Source organism: Procambarus clarkii, chromosome 16, assembly GCF_040958095.1.
Source record: "Procambarus clarkii isolate CNS0578487 chromosome 16, FALCON_Pclarkii_2.0, whole genome shotgun sequence".
NCBI lineage: Eukaryota > Metazoa > Arthropoda > Malacostraca > Decapoda > Cambaridae > Procambarus > Procambarus clarkii.
This window is the reverse complement of record NC_091165.1, coordinates 27,434,227-27,453,584: the sequence shown is the minus strand read 5'-3', so window position 1 is coordinate 27,453,584 and position 19,358 is coordinate 27,434,227. Positions and strand designations below refer to the sequence as shown.

The following is a 19,358-nucleotide window of genomic DNA, read 5'->3' as shown; positions in this document are numbered from 1 at the left end:
TGATTTACCGAGGCGAAACTCAAAAATAATCCTCTGAGAAGGCTGTTGTGAATGGTGTTTGTAGAGGGAGTGATGGTGGTGGTGGTGGTAGCGATAATGATGGTGGTGATGGTAGCCATGGTGGTGATGGTAGCCATGGTGGTGGTGGGGATCTTTCGTGATGTGAACCGGTGCCAACATAAGTGTGGCGGCACAACGCTGGCCAACAATGGCAGCAAGAGCTGCTGGCCAAGAGTCAGCAGGTCTGAGTTCGGTGACCACACCACGGCCACACCAGCAGTAGCCAGCCACACTAAACACAGCCCTCACTCATACTACCACCACCACAAACACTGACCAAACAACCTTAGCATTACTTATAATCCAGAATTTGGTCAAAACATGTCATACAAAACAATGAGGGAATGCTAGGAGCCAAGAACTAGCGCATATCTGTACAAGGGATACTTTAGTTCAGTTTCTCCCGCTATTATCATCAATGTATTGATGAGTTACTCACAACAATACAAAAGTCATGTGGGAGATGGTTTCCTAGGCCTTGGCAGAGATTATATAGTGATATTACAGAGAATACGTCACAATAGCCTAGCCGCAAAAAAGGTACTCCAACCCACACATGGAGGGAAAGGAAAGTTTCGTCTTTCATCCAGGGAGCTGCCTTTAGGTATATTTTCAATGTTTTTTTCTGTCCTCCTATACCTCACGTCTCTTCCTCCCACCTCATCTCTCCTTCTCCCACGGTACCCACTCCCTGGCCCAATGATTACCCAACTAGGTTTCCGTGGAACCCCAGGGGGGGGGGAGAATTTGCAAATGCTTCCGAAAAAAAATCAATTTGCCACCTATTTTGTAACCGAGTAAAAAGATTCTAATTGTTAAGGATTTAGTAAGGTTGTGCGTCAATGTTCCACCTACCCACCTGCATGAGCGTAATGCTCCCACTACCCACCAAAACAGGCAACGCTGCGCTTCCGCCTTCATCAATAGAAGGGAGCGCTAACTCACCACCAAACCCGAGCGTGTGGAGTCATGCGTGTCACTACCACCGTGTGTGTGTGTGTGTGTGTGTGTGTGTGTGTGTGTGTGTGTGTGTGTGTGTGTGTGTGTGTGTGTGTGTGTGTGTGTGTGTGTGTGTGTGTGTGTGTACTCACCTAGCTGTGGTTGCGGGGGTTGAGCTCTGGCTCTTTGGTCCCGCCTCTCAACTGTCCATCGACTGTTGTACAGATTCCTGAGCCTACTAGGCTCTATCATATCTACATTTGAAACTGTGTATGGAGTCAGCCTCCACCACATCATCACTTCCTAGTGCACTCCACACGTTTGTGTGTGTGTGTGTGGGCGGGCGCACGCGAGCGTTTAGATGCCTTCCTTGTGGCTCTAGCGCCAAGCCCAATATATAGAGCGTCACTTGTAAAACACTCCAGCACCAGCATCATCACCAGTGTTTGTTTGACGCTCTCCTGTTTGTTGGTGTGCCGATGGAAGAGTGGCGGCCACACAGCACACCTAGTTGTTCATACCTACCTCTGCTTGCATGGTCAAGTTTAATCTCCTGGGACCCTTATTTTCACTTGCCGGCCGTCATATGCAATAACACCAGTTATTGCAATCTTTTCTGCAATCTTGACCTTCGCTTGCAACTTTGTGTGAAATTATCACCCACACCCTTCCCTTCTTGCTAATTACTTTCGCTAAATAAATATGTCCTAACATATGTGAGCTTGTATTGATTTGTAGTTAGGCTTAAGAGTTATGCATACGTCTAGTGTTAGGCCTGAAGTTATGTATCTTTGCAATTATAACCAAGATTATGTATATCATTACATTGTTGTATGTAATGTAGGTAAATATTTACCTCAGAGGTCAGTCGTGAGGGCGTACAATATACCAGGCCAGTACTGACTCAACACATCTACTATGTGTTCTGTTTTAATGGAAACATTTTATGTGTAAATCTTTACTGAATACACGCTGGTGCTGCCAGACACGCAACAGAAGCACACCTGTCAACGCATGCCAGTGTTGCCACACACACACACACATTACAAACCCAAGCTTGTCTCAACGCATGCGAGTGTTGCCACACGCACACACAAGTGAGTTTAGCATAAAGATAAGCGAGGTTTCGAATGCCTTGCATGTTCACTTAAGAAATTACAAGCCAACCAACTGAACATGTTATCAGAAAATTACTTTATGAAAATGTATTTAAATATAATTGAACCATGTTATATTAAAATATAGTGAACACTGTAAAAACCTCAATTCCAGACCAGACCTATATAAAATAGTTCTATAATTATCAAAATATGCAAGGAATATTCGGTTGCAGAAGCAGCAGTTCATTGTCAACTGGTATTCGAATCAAGCCATCTTTTACGGTCAAGCCATCTAATGACTCTATTACACAGTCATAGTTTATCTTTGCTATGCTATAAAACTACTGCAGAAACTTATTTTGAACAGCTCGCAATACAGAGGAAAGACTCTTAAAGGACATGGTCAAAAGAACCATGACCCTTAACCAGCACTGAACAAGCGGTGCAGCCCACCATTTACTACAAAAACAAAATCACCAACTTGCTCGTAAAGAACTCTTCCCCATTGTATTTTACTGTTCCTAAACCAGATAAATATATGATTATGATACTTAAAGATACTAATGTTGACTATGCTTTTATAGTCCACTTGCGTACTGGCAGCCCCAGCGCTCTTAATATTTAGGCAAGACAACATATCTTCCAAAGTGCCTGACAATGTATAAACAATAGGACTCTATTAAAGATCACATAATTTCTAAATACAGCCAGGCCATCAGAGATTACTACCACCAGGATAGCTGACTTATTGCAATAATAGGAGATTAGTCATAGCAGAAGTACTACACACAATGCACTCTTATATAATTGTCAACAGCTAGCTTACAGTATCTGTCTTACCATCTACAAGACCAGGAGAGAACTACCAGTTTACGCTCCATCTACCACAGCAAACGACCAATGAGAATTCAGGACAAGGAGAGCCAGCGGCTAGTACCAAGAAATCCATACCCGACATCGCATGATAAAACTACTGGGAAGGAAAACAAACTCTGTTACATACTGGTTTATAGGACAGCCAGATCGACAAAAGTGTTCATAGATTTCAGATTATAAATGTTTTGTTTTCTCCGTCATCAGAACAAAGGAAAGTCGGGTTTACATGTGTAAGTACATAATATGGACTATTGAAGTCTGTGACAGTTCGAATTAGGCACTATTCGAATCTATGACTAACAGACGTGCTCACTCATAAGATCAACTTACCCAACTCACCATATTTAGGATTAACTTACAAAAACCCAAAATTATATAACTATGTATTTTTCAAAAATAATAATACACATAGACACTGGAATATATGTGCAAAAAATTGAACTTAGCGCCCTCAAACTATTTACGTTTTGTATGATTGGTTTCGTAGAAGCCCACAGAAAGAAGGCCCAACACTATATCCTAGGCTTAGTATATAATATATATTATTATATATATATATATATATATATATATATATATATATATATATATATATATATATATATATATATATATGCGGAAAATCCACAGAGAAATATGAAAGGAAGTGAACGTTTCGGTCTGTCAAAGCCTTTGTCAACACAAGACTGACTATATATATATATATATATATATATATATATATATATATATATATATATATATATATATATACAGTATATTGTGTGTGTACGTATTAGCGACGTAAATAGTTTTAAACAGGAGATACATGTCATCCCTTACGTCATCAGTAAGTTTAACAAAGGTAACGTATCAGTCACGGAGCGCATTTGTACCTGCAAGAGGTCAAGGCCCCTCCCCTTGATCCGTGTGGAGGTTGACTGCTCCAGGATGCCTCCAAGGCCCTTCCTCATCATTTCTGGGAATGGGGGTAGGGGCGGTGATGTAGGTAATTAACCTCGACTAACTCCCATTTTAGCTAATTCCACTTGCTTACTTCTCTTACACTGAAACGGTGCCTTCTTATATCTCCATAGCTCAATACCTGTAATAATTATCTAGCGTGAGTTGACCAAATCTGTGAATAGTCTTTAAGCTTTGCTGTGTAATACTGTAGGAGTCCAGGAGTCCAGGAGACTATAGTCTTTTAATGGGCTAAAACAGGCAGGTGTACAACGTCCCGAAGGTTTCCATGGACAGACTACTGATGTGTGTCTTCGCCTAATTGTGACTTAAGAACCAATGTATAATCATGGGGCCCCGACTTATAAGCCGTTGGTAGATTTCTAAAGATCTACATTTAAACTTATGAATGGTCGAAACCTCAACTATCTCTTTCTTTAGTTTGCTTACCATTCCTTTCTTTAGTTTGCAAGCCATTCCAGTCGTAATGGCTTGGCGCTTTCTCCTGATAAATTTATTACTCTTGCTCACGTCTCTCAGGCTTCCTGTATGACATACTTCCCTTGCCCTTTCCATGACTCAGCAAGCTCTTCGAAATTGAAAAAGTAGCCTCCTATATGGCATACTGTCAAGGACTTTTCTGACAATCTAGAAAGAGTCAGCTCACTTTTATTTTTCCTCCTTGACCGCTGTTACCTTACAGAAATATTTAACATACATACATTATATAAATATATATTATATATATATTTCATTCCGACACAAGAAATACCACAGCGAGGGTTTCCCAAGAGGTGCACAATGACTTGCAGGAGGTATCAGAGGCTACGGACGAACAGCCACAAGGTTCCCGCGCACAGCTCTGACATCACCCTCCTCCACCCACACAACAGCGCCCAGTGATCACAATCTCTACCGGAAGGCTCACTATTATGACTATTAAAGCATAAGGCAGTACTTGGCAACAATCCAGTGGGGAAACAGAAATGAGGGAAAAGATGGTGCAGAAATTATGGAATACATAAAACCAATATGGTAAGTCGGAAAAGAGAAACAATACCCAACACATGAACAAGATATAAATGCATGGAGGACAACCTTAGGAGGACGGGCTGCAAAAACCACCGTAAATGCAACGGGGGTACGAAAACATATATGAGCCGAAAAGAGAAACTAGTCTGTGAAGATAATAAAGAGAGGCAGAGAAACAATGATAGCACGACGTACGCAGCCTCGCGAACTAATACGGTAGCCCCACAGTGTCTTGACGCTAGGAAATCTTAGGAGGACGGGCTGCAAAAACCATCGTAAATGATCAGAGGCAAGACTTGTCATGCCAGGTGGAGGGTGACAACATGTTATGGCAAGTATGACAGGGTTTTAATGAAAAGTTTCAAGAGGTCTTTGAAGAAGAGTCGGAGATCTAAAATCAGAGGAAAGCACGAAGGTTTACTAAAGGGATTATCCCACGACTACGCTCAGGTGACAAACTGAGGGAGTTGAATTTGTCACTTGTAAAAAGAAGTTAGACGAGACATGATTTATTCATACAAAATACTTCGTGAAATAGATAAGGTGACCAAAGATACTGTGTTAGATCAATAGTTCCCAACTAGTGGATCGCGGAACCTAAATTTTGAGTACTTGTATATCTGAATCATTGAGAATTAGCAAGTATCTTGATTAGGCATTTTTTACTTATGAAAGTCAAACAAGGGGTCGCAGGTCTTTTGAGAATTAGAAAATGCAAGAGAAACAAATTGACGTTAGATAGGTAGAGGAGCCACTAAGACGTGAGGAAGTATTTCTTTAGTGTCAGAGCATCGAGTAGAATGATTTAGGAGGGGAAAAGAACAGATGATTCGTCCAGTCAACCTATTAAAAACAGATATGCCAAGGGAGGAAGTGGTAAGGAGTCACTGCATTAATCGACAGTTTGAAAAAACATAGGCGTGAACGTGAAGCCTAGCCCGGCGCGCTCCTCTGAGTAGCACCACTACTTCCTCGTAGCTCTCCCTTAATTTCAAGGGTTCATTACGAGAGGAAGAAAAGTGAAATCTTAAGTAATAGCCCGGCAGTGCTCACCTTGTTACTTGACATGTGAAAGTGTTGGCGGTGGCCCTGACAGACACTGTGTATTCACCTAGTTGTGCTTGCGGGGGGTTGAGCTCTGGCTCTTTGGTCCCACCTCTCAACTATCTATCTAACTGATGTACAGGTTCCTGAGCCTACTGGGCTCTATCATATCTACATTTGAAACTGTGTATGGAGTCACAGTTTCCACATCACTTCCTAGTGTATTCCATCTGTTAACCACTGACACTGAAAAAGTTCTTTCTAACGTCTCTGTGGCTCATTTAGGTACTCAGTTTCCACTTGTGTCCCCTTGTTCGCGTATCCCCCGTGTTAAACAGTTTATCCTTTTCAACCCTGTCAATTCCTCAGAGAATTTTGTAGGTTGTGATCATGTCTCCCCTTACTCTTCTGTCTTCCAGTGTCGTGAGGTGCATTTCACGCAGTAATTCATGTCTCTTAGTTCTGGGACTACCCTAGTGTTTACCTCTGAACTTTTTCCAGCTTCGTCTTGTACTTGACAAGATACGGGCTCCATGCGGGGGCCGCATACTCCAGGATTGGTTTATGCGGGGGGCCGCATACAGTATTTTAATCTCTTTAATATGTAACTAATCTTGTGCTTTCAGTGTGGACCAGATCTTGAACTATAATTAACAGATTATTATAGTAAATAATACAATTCAAAATAATTCATTGTGTCGGGGGACAGCCAGTTTATACATATAGTACACAGGCTGATTTACCCGAGAGCCACTAGCCCTAGAGGCCTCGACGAGGACTGGAAGCCGGCGGCTTGTCGAAAGTCCCCCCCCCCCCCTTTGCCGTTATGAACTTTTCCAGTTATATTTTGAAATTCAGCACAGTTTTGGTAGTTACGGCTTCGGCGGGTAGGCGGTTCCATAGGTTAATAACCCTGAGAGTGAAAAAGCAACTCTGTCACGGCCCTGTCTCCCGTCCTCTGCTGGGTGCACCTGGAGCTGCTATGCACGATAAAAGAAAAACTGAAACTCCATTGAAACTCCGAACGCACGCAACTTTCACTTAAATCGGTGGCACTCGACGCAAATCTCACAAGGTGTCGCTGAACATTATCAAAATCCGCGCCGAGATAAATGTGCTTCGCGATTTATATCCGGCACCCACGCCAACACGTCGTACCAAACACTAATGCCCGGAGACTTGAGGGAGATTATTGTGCAGAAGAGGCTCCGTGCGGCTGATCCATCTTCGGATAAGGTCTGGGCCGTCAGCGCTGCCTACACCAGTTACCTAACTGGCGCCCGGGACATGTGATGGATGGCAGTCGAGGCAGCACAACATCAGCCAAACACTAAAACTTTCTATTACTTCAAAATCATTTAGTTAAAATACTTACCTTTAGCAGTAATAATTTATGAAATTATTTTTAATACAATCGCTATCAGTCATTAGATAATGAAATAAGTCAGAACAGATTCAGGACAATGAATATCAAAATGTAGGTCAAACCAACCAGGCATAAGTTAAAATAAAGAATAAGTAGAAACAAAGAATATATAAAACTACAAAAAGTTTCAGAAGAAAGAAAAAGACAAAAGAATATGCCCAAGCTAAGAACATGTGAAACTAAGATATGTCCTTTGAACAAACGCATAAGCTTCCGCATAGCCATAATTTATTAGACTATTAAAATTAACGTAGAAATTAACGATTTAAATAAAGCTACTAATACACATTGGTTTTAATTTACAAAGCCTTTGTCAAATGTGAACATATTTTATTTATCAATGGTAGCCTAACATACCAATTTTCCTCAGATATGTTGTGGGTTTATTGTTAGGAAAATCTCATGTAGCCTATTCTTTGTGCAAATAATGTTTTATATTATTGCGAAGCATAAAATTACTGAGCACATGACTGCAGAGTGACTAAGTATATAATTGTTTACTGCTGAAAATGATGTTGGGTGCTGTATACTTGAGAGATTAGCAATGAACGTGGCTGAAAATTAAGACACCCACACAAATATGGAAAAAAATTATAAGACGATGTCGTGAACCATTATCATGTCCTACAAGTGTTTAGAGCCATGTTGTTGCCAGGTGTGGATGGTGGCACTAGTGCCCTTACCTGTGATGACCCCAAGAGCAGTCAGTCCCTGCTCTCGTCTCCTGGACACCTCTATCGGAGCAGTCTTGGAGAGTAAGGCGGGCTAGTAGTGCACTCAGCTGGTCGGCCGATCACAGTTGAATTTCAAGCACTCAACAATCACGACCGTACGCAAAGAATTGCGGCACTGTGGCTTGTGTGTACTGGTGTGTGGCGTGCACGTGGCTGGGACGAGGAGCAGCTGTCCAGACGCACTACTCCCTACCACTGCTGCCCACACACTGAGCACCGCCCTCAGAGCCTCATCCACCACCATACTACTTGGCCTCCAACCACCCAGCAGCATTACAGATTTTTACCCGTCATTTTTATTTGTATTATGGTTAAAAGGAAACCGAAAAAATTACACGAGCAGTTACAACAGACAGTCCACATAACTTTTCCCATTGCCGGGGTCAGGAAGCCCGTTGTGCTTACCGAGGTTCCCCAGGATGCAATCCAAGACTGTTGGCGAACTCCCAGGCACTTATTTATTGCTAGGCGAGCAGAGCAGCCCGTCTTTGAGAGTCTAAGTTAACTTGCTCAAACGTTTCGCCCTTCCCGGGAGTCGAACTTTACGGGACTATTTGGTTAAGAGCCGACTGCGCTAACTACTGTAATACGAAAGGGTTTGATTTGTTTAGAATGAGTTTTATTCAAGTATATATATTATACTTGATTACTATTCTTGGCTTCGATGGATTCAGGACTGTTGATTTATTCCAGAGGTAAGCCTTTCCTGCTGTCTGTTCTATACTAGATCTAGGCATCTGTTCTAGACTAAAGGGGCCTGACAGCTGAGTGGACAGCACTTCGGATTCGTAGTCCTAAGGTTCCGGGTTGGATCCCCGGTGGAGGCGGAAACAAATGGGCAGAGTTTCTTTCACCCCGATGCACCTGTCACCTAGCAGTAAATAGGTACCTGGGAGTTAGACAGCTGCTACAGGCTGCTTCCTGCCCCCTTCCTGTGTAACAAAAGGAAGGCCTGGTCGAGGATCGGGCCGCGGGCACTAAGCGAAATCATCTCAAGATAACCTCAAGATAAGCTTTCATAGTCGAGGCTTAATTTGTATAATCTATAAAACGTTGTATGTCGTGATGTTCTTGAAGAGACCTAGCTAGTCCTCTTTATATCTTGATAATCGACGCAACTAAAGTATAAAGTTGAACCTGGGAATTGAACCCGGAACCTCTCGGCTGTGACCCAAGTTCAAGTATGCTTATTGAGATAAGCAATAAATACATCTCAAAGGGATAGAGTAGCTTAGGCTATTTCTACCCCCTTGTTTATAGCTGTGACCCGACTGCGATATAGGACCCATGATAATATAGATAGCGTAGATTTTACTGTCTCAGATCTTTTGTTTTAATTATTGATGTGTAAATGTTCGGATATATAGTTAAAAACAACTTCAGAAAAGAAGTTAACAAGCTTAGGTATACACAGCAATGTGCTGCTACCCTATTATATATGAAGGATTACAAAGTATAAATAAAAAACTAGCTATAAGTTCATCTAATATCCCCACCTCACAGGATGGTTAGTCATACATGGAATCAGGAGGGTCGAATTATATGAAGTGCGAAGCTGATCTATATTAGCCTGCATTGGCAAAATCTGGGTACAGCACAAGAATATCATTCAATATTCGTAAGTGTATGAAGTAATTACAGAGCTGAAAGTACCACATACTATATGGTCTGAATCAATTTATTACAGGACGATCATAGACCGTTGGAGAGTGTCCCCTAGTTAGTACTGTGGCTCCTCAATTCAGAACTATTGGACTTCTGAAGGCGTATATTCTTTGGCTAACTCACTAGAGATGGAATCTACATATAACTATATGATCTGTAATCAGTACCTACTGATTACAGAGCATATATATAACATAACAGAACATATATAACATGTACAAAACATATTATATATATATATATATATATATATATATATATATATATATATATATATATATATATATATATATATATATATATATATAATATGTACAGAACATTAAATAAAGCCATTAAAACACTTCCATGAGCGAGAAAATACTTTTACCTTATAAATCACGTCTTTTTTTGTTTAAATTTTGCTATCCCCTATACTAAAATAAGTGTATTGCATTCATACAACACAAAAATAAAATAGTGCTGATGAATATCAATTCTGAGTTAAAAAGACAATTTGCAGCGCCATTGCGAAGTGGTAAGACACTCGCCTGGCTGTTGTCTTAGCTTCAGCTTCTCAGAACAAGGAGTTGCAAGTGGTTATGGTGAGCCCGTAGTGGACTGACCTGACACAGGAGCTGGGACTCGCTGACTTGTCTGGCGTTTCCCGAGTGCTTTGGCGGCTTGGTCTGGGTTCGTATCCTGGTCGGGGAGGATTGATTGGGCTCCAATCCTTAACTGTAGTCTCTGTTCACCCAGCGGTGAACTGCTGCTGGGTTGTTAAACGATTTGGTTAAACGCCAAATCGTTTAACAACCCAGCAGCAGTTGAACACCCAGCAGTTCACCGCTGGGTGAACAGAGACTACAGTTAGACTTAGATTTGAGACTTAACAAATTAAGATAAATATATTAAAGGAACAATCTACTCAGCAGTTCGTGCACTGAAGAGGATTCAAAATCCGGCTTGAGAGACCACATGCTCACGCGCCGCCAGCTGAGGCAGTCTCATACACAACAACTCTTGCATCATCGTGGAAGGAAAACCTGTTTGGCGATTGCACGAATCGCACAGGTACACCAATAGTAAGGTAAACCTTGAGATACACTGCTTGTTATGTAAAGCAACCGAGAGAGGTAATACAGTAGTCCCCCATGGCGCAGTGGTAAAGCACTCGCCCGGTGCTTCGCGAGCCCTTTGGCCGGGGAGGATTGACTGGGCAACAATCCTGAACTGTATGCCTCTGTTCACCCAGCAGTGAATGGGTACCTGGTTGTTAAATGATTTGACGGGTCGTATTCCGGGGGAAAATTAGGATTAAGGATTGCCCGAAATGCTAGTATTATTATTTTTTTATTATTACTTGCTATTGGTGCTAGTAGCTTTACAAAAATGTAAGAACTCTTGTATATATATAAATCAAATAAAAAAAAGTAGGTTAATCAGCCGAATGGAGTAATGAAATATACCCTACTTATGATTGTCTTTTACATTATATAAGAGGGACATTTTATTTTATGACTCTTTTTGTTCACAGATATGTTATCGAGGATATTTATACGATGTGCCAGTCGTAAGGCTTTCATTCCTCCTGTCAACTTCCGTTATGCTTCTCAAACCGAGGAGGAACAAATGGAAGAATTGCCAAGAATTCGATATCCTGCTATTAAAGATGACTGGAATAGAAATTATGGGAATAAGCAGAGTGAAAGAAGATATGAAAAGAATGATTCCCATGACAGGCCTGCAAAGTACAATAGTAATATTTTTCGCATGAAGGCGGCATGGATTGATAATAAAATTAACAATTTCCACGACAAACGTAAAAAAACGTCCAAGTTGTTAGGAGATATTTATGGTGACGATATCCCAAAAAGAGATATTATTCGTATAAATAATGATCAATTTAATATTGAACCGCTCGGTGAAATAATTTATGGAGTATATCCCGTTCTTTTTGCCCTTAAAGCCGAGCGGCGGCGAATAAATTATATACTTTACAAAAAAGGATCTGAAATGAGAAACAAGAAAATTCGAGAAATTTTAGAAATTGCACAAGAGCGCAACATAAAATTGCAAAGTTTAGTTGGTGTACAGTTTAGATCACTCTTCCGAGGAGACCAAGTACACCAAGGAATATGCTGTGATGCTACTCCACTTTCCTTTGAAGAACTACAAATTGAACCTTCTAACAAAATGATCAAACCAGATGAGAATACAAACAGTACTGATGAGGTAAATTCAGTTGAGTTTCAGACAGAAATAACATCTGATAACCATCAACAGAAACCATTTCAGTTATGGCTGTATCTAGATCGCATTCAAGATCCTATGAATTTTGGAGCTATCTTGAGGTCCGCATACTTTATGGGAGTAGATAAAGTATTGACTCCCGCAGAAAACAGGTAAGACTCATATTTTGCAGCTACAGAAATTTGTTTTTGTCAGAAATGCAGTTTTTATAATTATGAATTAAGTGTAGAACATTAATTGTGTAATTTTTGCAGTATTTAATAACTTCTTAAGAGTAATATTTTAATTTTCCCACAGCTGCCAAATGTCTGGTGTTGTGAGTAAAGCCAGTTCTGGAGTAGCAGAGATACTTCCTGTATACCAGGTCAATGACCCTATTAATCTCTTCGACAAACTGGCAGATGAAGGATGGCATTTAGTATCTTCATCATCAAGTGGACAGGCTTCAACAACACCTGTTACTGACTTTCAACCTCAAGGACACACTTTGTTGGCTGTGGGTAAGTGAATTTGGTTGGTTTTGAAAGAGGATTGTGATGTAAAAACCTGTATGTATACAAATAAAAAATGCATCATCATTATTTTGTAAACTAATGAGAAGGTAGCAGAGTATAGGTTGCAGGATGGGTGGCTTTGGTTGCCCAATGGAACACTGTCACAGGGGAAGTAAAAGGATATACGGTTTTACTGTTATTTTATTTTTTTGTATACTGTATTGTACCAACATGGCACTGCCCTTTAGACAGTTTGATCTTTTTGCCAACTGCCATTTTGATCATTTGTTAAACTCACAGGTGTCCTTCACTCTGTTTTTCTTGTGTGCTGTTGCTGACTTCACATTCCTTCCCTTCTACTAGATGAAAATAGCCGCTTCACTTATGTAACCAAACCATCATGTAGAAGTCTTTGGCAAATGTTTTGAGTGTTCCTTTAACACCTTTGGCACTTAAGGTGTTGGTTATGTTCCAGAGAGATTCGACATGTGGGTTCTTTCCCCCTGTAGAATAGGAGTTACCAGGGGAACGGAGCATCAAAGATATAGGAGATGGTAGGCTGGCTCATGTTTTGCGAGTTGCAGGACAGGATCTACAGAATCGAACTGTTTCCTGGAATGGCAGTACAGACAGTAGGAAGGGAAAGGTAGGGATGGTTTTTATATTTTCAGGTAACCTTAGATTATTATTTTATCTCGACATCAGTCTTCCAGAAAATATTTAATCGATAGCTCAGATTTACCTGTTTGCATATACTGTAGAAATATTCACACAATTTTGGCAAAAGTGTCAGTAAGCAAACTTCATCCTTAAAATAAATATCACACTTATATATTTAATGTCAATACTGTGTCAGTATGAAAGCAAAATAAATATAAATAAATCTCTTATGGCCAATTGTGGTGATTTCTTGCTACCTGTGCACTACCCACACTGCTTCAGTAGACTCGATGTTTGTCAATCCAGTTTCCTTGGTTCCCTGTTCCAAGGCATGGTTGTCAGGTTGTCTACAGTGTCGTCATTAAAGCTAGCCAGCCTGTAGCCAACCGTCAGGGCCCACGATGTTTGTAAGTTTGTAGCTTTGGCTGCTGTGTTTGCTAATATTTCGTGGGCTGATATTCGGACTCTAGGGTTTTGGAGGTCAAATAGTATCTTGGTGGGTCAGTGTTCCAGGTCCCAGTAAGGACCGGGTTGCTCGGTATCATTTATTCAACACTGGTGTTTTTGAGATATAATTGAAGTCTTAAATGTTTTTATTTATGTATTTACATTGTTTCATGTATTTTTCAAAACTGACTTTCTTGAAACCCTTTATTACTATTGGTTAAATTTAATTAATACTGTACAGGTATTCATATTTTATATTGCTATCAACCAAATATGAAGACTAATCTCAGCTCTTGTGTATTTTCTATAACATGTAGGTAATGAAGGAGCAGGCGTTTCCCATGACCTTGAAAAGAAGTGCACAACAATTCTAACAATTAAGTCGGGACAGGACCTGGATCATGATGCATGCTGCCTTAATGTTTCTGTTGCTACTGCAATTATTTTGCATTCCCTTCAGTTGAGGCTGAATCTCGGAAGATAAAAAAAATGGCATTCTTTCAGAAAAGTAGTCCATGATAAAGTAAGTACTGTTCAAGGTTAAAAGATGCTTGCAATCATTCCAAAAATATAAAATCTGTTCCATAATTTATCATTTCAGAAGAACAATTGATGACATAACAATAGTGGAATTGGTTTATTTTATTATCACTAGAAAAAATAGTGTGTGTGTGGAATTGCGTAAGTGTAATTACAGGATGAGAGCTATGTTCCTGGTGTCCCATCTTCTTAGAACTCTGTCATATGACAGTTTTAAACTACCGAGAGTTTTGGCCTCTACCAAATTCTCACGGTCTATCACTGTTTGCGAGAGAGAACTTTCTATTACTTTTTGCCAGCTTTGTTTCCCTTGGCTTGAATCTGTGACCTCTTGTTCTTGAAGTTGCAAGTTTCCAGAATTTGTTGCCAATTTCACAGATTCCTGTTATTATTTTGAATGCATGATCATATTGGCTCCTTCCTTCCAGTTTTGGTATATTTAATATCAGTAGCTTCTTACAACACTTATTTTCCAGTTCTGGAAATCATTTAGGTGCACATCTTTGCATCTTTTTCAATATTTTATGCACTTAAGATATGGGCACCATTCGACTGCTTCATATTCCAATTTTGGTCTCGCAAAGGTTGTGAACAACTTTTTAATATTTTGCTATCAGTGGATGGCAAAATATTAGTATTTCACTAATGGCAAATCAGTAGTATTTCACATTTTCTTCCCATTCTCCATGAATCTGTTCTCCATTTTGAACTTCCAGATTTTATCCTTTAACTGCAATTTTCTATTAATGAATTTATAGAAGCCTAATTCTGTTTTACATTTGTCCACTATCCCATTCTCAACATTTCTTTCTGCCTCCTCTCTGTCTTGCAATTGTTCATTGCTTGTTTGTATTGCTGGTATGTTTCAGGGTTTGACCTCTTCCTATATTGGTTCCATTTGTCTTGTTTTCTGGCTCTCTCACAACTTATGTTAAACCAATCCTGATTTCTAGTTCTGCATCTCTACCTTGATACAGTATAAATTTTTTTGTACCTTCATACATCTCTCAAAATTTGGCATGCATCTCATTTATTTCCACAACAAATCTTTCCAAGCAAGTTCATTAAGGAACTTTACTCAGTTCCCCATAATGTCCTCTCTTGAAATAAAGTTTTTTGTCATTTCCCCCTCGTTTCTAGATTATAACACATTGCATATTTGATTTAAAAAAAAACATGGTTGGTCTTGCCTAATAGAGGAAGATACTGAATGTCAAATCCCTCCTCCCTGGCAAATACCAAATCCAGCAGTGTTGGTACATCCCCTTCTCTTATTCTCATGGCCTGTTTCACATGTTGATACACGAGACTTCGGGATGAGGTTTACAAATCGGCTGGTCTAAAAGTCCTCTATTCTTGCTTTGTAGACTTTGCAGTCTGTAAGTTTCAAGTTGAAGTCACGTTTCAACAACTGTGATTATTCTGTATCTGCTTTTACAATAACCTCTTATGATCATTATAAGGCCTTCTTTTTTGTCATCCAGCTCCAACTGACATTGTCAACTTCTCGTAGGTTGCCAAGTATTTCTTTTCCTGACTTTAATCAGTCCTTAAGATTACAGCAACCCTCCACCTTTTCTAATTTTTCTGTCACATCTCCAAATAGCATAACCCCCCTTGGAATATCACCTCATTTAAAATGGTATCTTAAAGTTTCATCTTTGCTAGTGCATCAATACATGGCATCTTAAGCTGTACTGTATTATATCAATTGTTACAGCTTGCATACAAATATAATTTTCAACGTTATGGATGCAGCGAGGACGAAATTGGCTTCCGTGCACAACTCTGTGAATGCACCAAACACTGTAGCAAGGGGTTTAATCTGTTCAATTCTTATATCACTTGCATCTCTTTTTAAAGAAAGAAGCATATTTTTTGTTTGCACCTGGAACGTTATGCAGGCTATTGTATTTAATTACAGTATAGCCACAGGTAAAGGGTTTGTATGATGCATCTGCCTAAGGGTACTCTGAAATTGCAAGTCATTAGTATAGTATAAAGCTACGAAATGCTTTTTAAATTGCCTAACCCACAGTGAACAAGAGATAACTACTGTATGTCCTTTTTCCAGACAGTAATAACCCTTTGGAATAGTTCTGTACCCACCTCAGCTGTCTGAATGAGAATAGTCTACCTAGCCAGCCATTTAAGTGAGAACTGTTTACCTACTGCAGCAAGCTAACTGGGAACTGTGATCAACTTCATAATATATAAGAAATTGAGGAGCAGAGGACAGCATATTTAGACAAAATCTTGCAGGCCAAATGTCTGTTACTACCACAATTAGGCTTTCCAGGCAAAAAAAAAATTCTTTAGTGCAAATACATAGTACTGGTAATGTATTACTCATCAGATCTAAAAAATAAATTGATAGATTAATTTCTTTGTAAACCAATTATAATTTGTTTAATAATAAAAAATGATTATTTGTAATATTAGAGAATATGATTACATTGCAATAATAGATGTAAATAGTGTCATGGCACAGACACAGCTGCATACTGTAGCCATAGAATAATTAGGTCTGGCACAATCATAAATGGGTGCTCAGAACCTAAACAATAGTACAATTTTTTTTATTTAATATAAATTTATATATAATTTCTAAATTATTTTGTTCCTGAGGGTAGCCATTGTTCATGTTAAAAAAAAAGCAACCCCCAAAAAGTCTCTCAAAATATGGATTATTATAAGAAAATTTCCAATCTGTTTGGGGGAATGGCTGTTTCAGTATATATATGTTTATCCAGAGAAGTGTGTTCTGCATTTCGGTTTTATAAGTAAATACAAAATTATTAAAGTCATGGTTATGACTGACTTATCTGGGGGAGAAGACTCCTACCATAGTTTGTGCTTAATACAAGATTATAAAATGCTGATCTTAATCCAGAGAGGTATCATGGTTTAATAACAGAATCTTTTAAATTGTGGGTTGCTGAAGATGTTTGTCCAAGATTGATTGTGTCAAGCCCGTTTACTGAAACAGCATACGACTTCTTTTTAAACATACTTTAACTGCATTTCAGAAACCCATGTACAGTACCACCAAAATAAACTGGTTCGTTCAGAATCTTAACTATTTAATTGTTCCCTAAAGTCATAGTTTTTTGCATGTATGTATGGAAGTGCTTGGGTGTATGTATTGAAATGCTTCTGTTTATGTATGGAAGTGTTTGCATGCAAGGGTGGGCAGGATTGAGTTTGAAAAAGACAGAATTCCTGAAACTTGTTTATTATGAGGACCTTTACAAGAAAAGGTAAATTTTTCTTTCCAGGCAGGATCAAGGTGGAGACCGACAGTCCATTTTAAAGCTATACTGTATTTTGAACGTTCTTCAGTCCTTTTTTTGTTATTAAAACTAGAAGAGAACTGCATGTTAAGATGTATTATTTACAAATACAAAATGCCAAATTTTCAATTTGATGTACAAATAAATTATGCATCAAATACTTATTTTAAATCATTGTTAGTTGTGTACAATCTGCAGAAAATGTCCAGGCTGAAAAGACCATGGCTCGGTGACAGCCATGTTGAAATGCAAGTCTTCTTGAAGGGAAACAGATTCAACTTGGTACCGTATTATATATATTTTTTTTCCTAGTTTTGTTAAACTATTAATTTTGAATTAATTATATTAGAATTTAACTCATTTACTAAAATTATACATTCATGATTTCTGGTGTCATCAGTTGCATATTTCATTTCAATTAAATATTTCACTTGCTGTATATTTAATGCAAGGACCGAGTCGAGTCATGGTTCGTTTTTCTCTGAATGGACCGTAACCAGGATCGTTGGTACATTTTGAGGGGACGACCGGAACTGGGTATTCTTTTTAAGGAACAGGTGTCCACCTTTGCTCACAAGCATATATGTTAGTATTTTTATGTCTGGGAGTGGATTGCATGCATGTACATAAGAAAACGTGTTGGAATACATAGTACTGTATATACATACAGGAATATGTTTGCATTCATACAGGTACATACACTGGAGTGCGCTTGTTGGTATATATCAACACGAGTGCACTTGTTTGCATGCATAGGTGTTTGTATGCATATGAATATGCTTGTAAGCATATACATGTGTACATGTGAGCATACTTACATGCATATACACATGTGAGCATGCTTGCATATTATATATATATATATATATATATATATATATATATATGTCGTACCTAGTAGCCAGAACTCACTTCTCAGCCTACTATTCAAGGCCCGATTTGCCTAATAAGCCAAGTTTTCCTGAATTAATATATTTACTATAATTTTTTTCTTATGAAATGATAAAGCAACCCTTTTCTCTATGTATGAGGTCAATTTTTTTTTATTGGAGTTAAAATTAACGTAGATATATGACCGAACCTAACCAACCCTACCTAACCTAACCTAACCTATATTTATAGGTAAGGTTAGGTTAGGTAGCCAAAAAAAGCTAGGTTAGGTTAGGTAGACGAAAAAACATTAATTCATGAAAACTTGGCTTATTAGGCAAATCGGGCCTTGAATAGTAGGCTGAGAAGTGCGTTCTGGCTATTAGGTACGACATATATATATATATATATATATATATATATATATATATATATATATATATATATATATATATATATATATATATATATATATATATATATATATATATATATATATATATATATATAGTTTATTAATACAACCACAATTTATTTAAATACAAAAAATTACCCTTGTGTCGCAATCAGGTACCTGCCCCCCCCCCCTTGTATCACCAGATAACAAGGGGGTGGCTTAACTATGAGAAAGGAGGCAGGCAGAAAAAGATAAATTAGAGAGAGACGAGATAAAAAAAATACATGAAAAAATAAGAGCCGGAGCAAAATAATATGAAGCTCTAATACACTGGTTAACATTCTCGACTCCCAATAAGGATCCCGGGCGAGACATAAATGGTTGGGTACGTTACCCCTTCACATAACTGTTCACTTAACAGTAAAGTATGTACTCGCGAGTCTGGGAGTTGTGGGTTGCATCCTGGGTAAAGGTTAGAAGTTGACCTAGGTGGGGATATCTCTTAAGTCTTAAAGTACAGGCTTCCCGACCCCGACAACTGGAAGTAAATGATAGGAATGTAGAGTATAATGGTGGAAAACTAAAGTGACAAAGGGTAAAGACAGAC

The 19,358-nt window shown here is 38.9% G+C and overlaps 2 protein-coding genes across 10 annotated transcripts in view; one reads left to right on the top strand and one right to left on the bottom strand.

Moving 5' to 3' along the window:
* LOC123760000 (glycine receptor subunit alpha-3) overlaps positions 1 to 10,619 on the bottom strand; it is a 49,605-nt gene extending 38,986 nt beyond the window's left edge. For 5 of the 8 annotated variants that reach the window (XM_045745323.1, XM_045745322.1, XM_069325375.1 and 2 more), the window contains exon 1: positions 8,103 to 8,376. The gene's annotated coding sequence lies outside the window, so the exon portion shown is untranslated. Of the gene's footprint in view, positions 1 to 8,102; positions 8,377 to 10,423 lie in introns of those variants that run through there. The other 3 variants (XM_045745328.1, XM_045745326.2, XM_045745324.2) reach the window with 2 other exon arrangements.
* Positions 10,355 to 17,265, top strand: LOC123760001 (rRNA methyltransferase 1, mitochondrial). Of its 2 annotated transcripts, none has more exons than XR_011228754.1 (6): positions 10,355 to 10,490; positions 10,733 to 10,887; positions 11,335 to 12,202; positions 12,348 to 12,550; positions 13,020 to 13,190; positions 13,969 to 14,106. XR_011228754.1 is itself a non-coding variant. In XM_045745330.2 (6 exons), exons 3-5 carry the CDS (start codon positions 11,337 to 11,339, stop codon positions 14,133 to 14,135), a joined length of 1,236 nt encoding a protein of 411 aa, XP_045601286.1. In that variant the 5' UTR covers positions 10,364 to 10,490; positions 10,733 to 10,887; positions 11,335 to 11,336; the 3' UTR covers positions 14,136 to 14,174; positions 16,266 to 17,265. The 2 variants fall into 2 exon arrangements, 1 of the variants encoding a protein (XP_045601286.1); XM_045745330.2 differs by lacking the exon at positions 13,020 to 13,190 and adding an exon at positions 16,266 to 17,265 and having other exon boundaries at positions 10,364 to 10,490; positions 13,969 to 14,174.
* Positions 17,266 to 19,358: the final 2,093 nt, after the last annotated feature.